Source organism: Suricata suricatta, chromosome 4, assembly GCF_006229205.1.
Source record: "Suricata suricatta isolate VVHF042 chromosome 4, meerkat_22Aug2017_6uvM2_HiC, whole genome shotgun sequence".
Lineage (NCBI taxonomy): Eukaryota > Metazoa > Chordata > Mammalia > Carnivora > Herpestidae > Suricata > Suricata suricatta.
In genome coordinates this window covers 134,845,527-134,851,566 of record NC_043703.1, presented here as the reverse complement: position 1 = coordinate 134,851,566, position 6,040 = coordinate 134,845,527, and the positions used below count along the sequence as shown (strand labels likewise).

The window sequence follows — 6,040 nt, the reverse complement described above, 5'->3', positions numbered from 1 at the left end:
TAAATTCTAAGACTGACCAGATGCTACAAAAACAACTACATGAGATGTTGCTAAACGTAGGTTAGATTTACAAAACTGCTTTAATCTCATTAACATTTCAGATTGACATCTTTTTAATTACTTTGCACCAGCCTGGCAAAATAAGATGTTGGTAGTCAGGAACTGAAAAACCTAGGATGGGAATTAATAATCTCTGCTCAGAATAAGGCTATCCATTTCAAGAGAGAATCTGGACTGAAAATTTTGCAAAGCTGGTTTACATGAAGATATTTTGTCCCAACTTTAGACAATTCCTCCAACATGCATTAAGTTGTGATATAAAATTAATGTTAAAAACAAAGAAAACATTGGGTAGAATTTACTAAAATCAGAAGTTCTAATTTGACATCATCCCATCTAATGGCCTGAAAACTTCAGTTAGTTACTATACTAACAAGCCTTCGGGATCAGTGATCCCTCTAGGTTGACAGACTGAGACCAGCAGAGCTTGCTAATACCTAGTAACACCAACTCCGATAGATTCTTGTAGGGACCTGCCAGATACACTGAAGCTATTTAGAGGACTTAGTTCTTATCTTACCCAAAGCTCTAAGGATAAAAAGGAATTTTCCAAGTGTATGTATACTACAGCTAATGATGTTCAAGACTCAAAGAATACCACGAATGAATATAGGTCTGTATGAATATACTTAATATCAAGGTTTACCCCCTGAATCTTAGCAAACTGAGTATTAATATTGAACACAAATCAAAAATCTAGTTAGAAACTTTTTATTTAAATGTGCCAAATAAAAACCCACATTTTCAGACCATAGGATGTTAATACATTCAACAAAAATTTATATTATCTTACTGCTGTGAATTTACAGAGTAATAATCCAGATCCATTTTGATTAGATGGTTGAAAAACCCTTCCTAGGTTACACTTTACAGACATCACAAATCCCTTATAATAATGTAAACAAAATAATTTTTCCCTAAAAGGTGAACTTGAGAACTTCAGTCCACTCTTTCAGGACTTGCACTTCTTCTCGGACTTCCTGATGGGGAACGACTAAAAACAAACAAAAACAAAAACAAACAAAAACAAAAACAAACAAAAAACAATTAAGTTTGGAACTGATTAGTAGCTACTGAAATTTGCTCTTATGTATATATCAGAATAAAACTCTATTTCAATAAACTCATGGGTGGCCAAAAGTACTAGACAGAGGAGATCTAAAAATTACTTAAAAGATTTATATATAAATCCTTTGTCCCTGCTGAAGATCAGGTTTCATAGCCTCCTTGCTAATATCACACACATAGTTAAAATAAGTAGCAATTAAGTAAGGTAATGCTTTAGCTGTAAGATTTCAACCTACAATTTTTCTTCTCTTCATGTGGGCACTTCATTCACCTTTTGTCCCATGTGGAGGAAAGTACGCTTAATGTGAAATTCTACACTTAAAAGGCTTACAGGACTAAACACCTTAATAATCATCGCAAGGTTATTATCCACCAAACAATAATCTCAACTTGAAGTGGGAAAAGCAATCATTTAAGTAAACTTACTAATATAAAAAAATGGATATAGCACCAATTCTCCAAAGAGCTCAAAGCCTGCAAAGCAAGCAGTAAGCAAACAAATTCTGCAGAGGCCAGACTTGACAGTTAAGATTTGGCAACAAATTATTTAGCTTACCTTCTTTTTGGAGATGGAGATCTGGACTTTGATCGGCTGTCAAAACATGAGAAATTCTATTAAGAAAAGTACTAACCAATACCTTTCTTATCATCACAGTACCATGAAATGAACCCCCAGGTTGCTCTGAGCTTAAAATTAAAAGGTTAGGCTGCGGTTCAACTGAAAAAGCGCCTACCAGTTTTTGCTAACAAAAGCCAATCTTCCAACAACTGTTCTTCATAAAATGAGTGAGCTATTTACTCTATCATGATTAATCTTTATACTCTACTTTAAGCACAATGACCTCAGAATGCTTTTTCCATGCACCTATCAGTTCTAACAAGGCCTCTTAATATAACCCCTAAGTCACAAACTTCTTTTGTCTCTGTAGCTTGACATTTCCTTATCCAGGAAGTCAGTCGGAATAGGCCATCTATAAATGAAATTCTAAAGTTTGGTTTACTATTAAGGTTCTGCGTTCCCACTAACACTTAAGCTTAGAGTTAACACAATTTCAATAATTCAAAACACTTTGAACTCTTTGGATATTGGTGCCATATAACCAAAAGAGCATTAATCAGATTTTTACCCTACCTGCTTCTTGGTCGTGAAAGAGACCTGGATCTTGATCTTGACCTTGACCGGGATCTTAATAAAAAGAAAACAGTAGTATCAATTAGTTCAGAGGAGTAACCTCCTTAAACACCTACTACTGAACACTTTATTAGGTAAACTATGAATAGAGAAGCTAAAATTAGGCAAGACATAGGGTGCCTGGCTGGTTCAATCAGTAGCGTATGCAACTCTTGATCTCAAGGTTGGGAGTTAGGCCCCAGGTGGGTGAAGAGTACCTAAAAATGTTTAATTTAGTATTTTTTAAAAAACAAAAAAAATAAGCAATAAACAACTCTTGCCTTACAACGGCCTAAAACTGAACAAATGATTACTTACACTTTCAACAAGCTCCTATTATCAAAATAAAGAAGCACCACCACTTTAATCATTTGTTTCTACCGTATTTAATGAGCTGGATTAACTGTCACAGCTCAGCACAACATTCTTAAACAGTGTAGAATATCCAACAGAAATAAAAAATGGTTTCAAGATTGGTATGGTTTGGTTTAATTGTATCTTAAAACCAAATCAACATCATATAGATCCCAAAGCTGAGATTTCAATTCTTCAGGTAATGAGCTCAATGAAAAGTCACAAATGGGTTAAGACTTTATTCTTAGATCATCAACTAGCTTTCATGGTTCAGGCCATTTGTCACACAAACCAAATGAGCCTCTGACATACATACATAGAGTCCTGCAATCAAATTAATGTATTCATCTGGAATCCAGAGATTTCTCAAGTGGACCATAAGTTTTAGAATCCCTGCAGTTTAAAGACCTTGTGCTATTATCGAACAGCACTAACTCCCAAAGGCATACCCTGCTAGTGACTCAACCATGGTATTGTCAACTTCTTTTATTCTAGAATCTTACCCATTTTTTTTTAATGCTTATTTTTGAGACAGAGACAGAGTGCAAACAGGGAAGGGGCAGAGAGAAAGGGAGAGACAAAATCTGAAGCAGGCTCCAGGCACTGATCTGTCAGCAAAGAGCCCAAGACAGGGCTTGAACCCATGAACTATGAGATAACGATCGGAGTCGAAATCAGACGCTTAACCAACTGAAGCACCCAGGCATCCTGAATCTCACCCGTTTCTATCACCTAATTTAAAGGCCTTCTACAAAAGGAGTAAAAAAAAAAAAAAAAAAAGCCTAAGGCTCCTAATTTGATTTTTCTTACATTTCAGCATATATCTGATTAAACAAGCCATATTCACCCACATGTAGGCAACTACTACCCTAAACAACTTTTTGTGGTTTCAAATTCACCCTCTCATTCCAAAAAGGGGAAATTTATATTTCAACTTGCTTCTGAGTCTCCCCCTGCTTCTAACAAGCCTCCTTATCAGAGATCAAGCAACTATCACCTTTAAGAGGTAGCATTATTTACCTATATACACAAACTAACTTTCGAAAAATTTTCAACAGGTCTACCCAGTGTTCACTGAAGGACTTGATGATTTGTGCTTTGGACCCTACTCTACCATGGACTCTCAAACAATCCTTTAAAAATGGTTGGTTGGGCTTTTATCTGTATAATTATCCATTTAGATTCAGGTCATGTACAAATTCTTTTAGAACTCAAAATATTTTGATGGAATCCACTTCAATTGGATCTTTAAGGCACTGTCTTAAAGTGCAGTCATTAAGACGTGACAAACCAAATACAATAAGGGAAAGAAAGTGTTACATACTGGAAATACCTCGATCCTTTTATGGAACCAGACCTAGATCGTCTGAGTGAAGCTGATCTCGATCTGCGAAGGGACACAGATCTTGATCTTCGTGGAGATGCTGACCTTGACCTAAGAAATAAATCAAGGCTTAAGTCTTAGGTCCAGTTAAAGTTTATCACTTGTTAAAACTTGAGTTAGATAGTATTTCTTACCTCCTTCCCCTGCTCCTGCTGCGTGAGCGAGAGTATCGCCTACCTCTGGATCTCGAATGTGATCTAGACCGTGACCTATTTTTTAAGTTAGAAAAAAAGAATGTTAGATGATAACTCGTTTTTAGAGTTTTTGTGCCTCTGCTGAAATCAAATCTCAAACTATTTAAATTTAGTGTCTCATTTGGAAACAAAACTCTGGGCCTATTAGTTTTTTTTTTTTTAACTACCTAAAAAAAGATTTGTTAAAGGCTGAATTACATCTTAGAATTACACAATATAAAGCACTGTAATGTGTATTTAAAATAAACCTTGCAAGTTTGCAGGTCGACCCTCTTTGGCCCATGGTCTAGTAGATCTAGACGATCTAGAAGTATCTATAGCCGATCGCTGCATCTAGATGTTTTCTTCAATCTAACGACGATCAAACTGACAGCCAAATGAGCCAGGTGAGGCTTGATTGACGCAAGAAGATTTTTCTAGTTGGGAATGTGGTCAATCTGGTGTTCCTCTTTCTAAACCGGAGGGGGCCCCAATTGTAAGCCAAATTTACTGTTACGGCGATCACCGTCTCAAATTTTCTGCCCTTTAAAGAATAAGGTGAAGCTAGGTGTAGATGACTCGAGGGGATCTGGCCTCTTATGCTGATCACCTCAAGGTCTAGGAGGATCTTAATTGTCGGATTTGCAAGGCGCCTCAGCATGATATCATAAGGCTCGTGACATTCTGAATCAAGGCGACTGACTCAAACGAAGAAACCTGAAAGGTTTTGACCAGGTTGATTATTAATATATTAACATTTATTGAATTAAACAAAAACTGTAAAATACACCTGTACAATTAACATTCAACTTTATAGAAAAATATTTTCTGCCTTGCTAATAAAAAAATTACTCGATGAACTAGAATACCAACCATTCCTTCATTAAAATAAATACCTGCTTCGCCGCCGTCGGCTATAGCGATGACAATCATATGCATAATGTCCCTTTTCACCACATTCATAGCATCTATCATTGGGATCAAAGGGACGTCGGGCTGGTGGTCTATCAAAACGAGACCTCCGAGGCATGCCTGTTGATAATTCAACTCTCACTCTGGAACCACAAATCACCCTATAAAAGAAAGGCAACAAATTTCTAATGCTAAAAAAAAAAAGAAAAAAGTACAAGTGACTTGTAGATTTAGAACTTTCCAAGCACTCTTTACACTCACAAGCTTCAGTGAGTTACCTTTATAAACCATTCCAACTCCAACTTTGCTCCCCCTTCCTAAGTGTACAGAATTAGGATTAATTATCTGGTCTCCTCCAAACTACAGAATCCAAGCTTATCACCTACCTCACTACCCAGCCCACAGGAATACTCTAATAAACGCTGAGTTTCATAACCAACATCTTACTTACTTCCCATCCAGGCCTCGCACTGCATCTTCTGCATCTCTGGGATCTTCAAATTCCACAAAGGCAAATCCCGGAGGATTTCTCGCAATCCACACAGTTCTTAAGGGGCCATAATAACTGAAAGCCCTTTCTAACTCTCCTTTGCCGGCACCGGTTCCCAGATTACCAACATACACCTTGGTTTCTGTTTAAAAACGCAAATACAAGAACGCAGGTTATGTAAAATTTTGCCTGTTTGAGTGAATTCTTTGTCCCAAACAGGCCATCCTTAAGACTGTACAAAGCATGTTTAATGCTCTATCAAGGATTTAGTCTTAAAACCAGAGAAGCCCACAAATTTCTAAAGACCTGGCCGTAGGGCAAAGTTCTTAACATTCAAACGGGGAGACGACCTCCAAAACACAAGCAGACACGTGGTAGGACTTTCCGCGGCGTGGGGCGGGCTCCGCCCCCGCCCCGCCCCCGGGTCC

At 37.4% G+C, this 6,040-nt stretch overlaps 1 protein-coding gene across 4 annotated transcripts in view; it reads right to left on the bottom strand.

Annotated features, from left to right (window-relative positions):
• Nucleotides 1-755: 755 nt before the first annotated feature.
• SRSF7 (serine and arginine rich splicing factor 7) overlaps nt 756-6,040 on the bottom strand; it is a 6,227-nt gene continuing 942 nt past the window's right edge. Inside the window, exons 2-8 of one of the 4 annotated variants that reach the window (XM_029937919.1) lie at nt 5,574-5,754; nt 5,107-5,283; nt 4,172-4,246; nt 3,978-4,088; nt 2,261-2,314; nt 1,685-1,720; nt 756-1,054 (exon numbers count right to left, since the gene is read on the bottom strand). In XM_029937919.1, coding sequence (XP_029793779.1) covers nt 1,000-1,054; nt 1,685-1,720; nt 2,261-2,314; nt 3,978-4,088; nt 4,172-4,246; nt 5,107-5,283; nt 5,574-5,754 — 689 coding nt within the window. In that variant the 3' untranslated portion in view covers nt 756-999. The remainder of the gene's footprint in view (nt 1,055-1,684; nt 1,721-2,260; nt 2,315-3,977; nt 4,089-4,171; nt 4,247-5,106; nt 5,284-5,573; nt 5,755-6,040) is intronic. The other 3 variants (XM_029937920.1, XM_029937921.1, XM_029937922.1) reach the window with 3 other exon arrangements.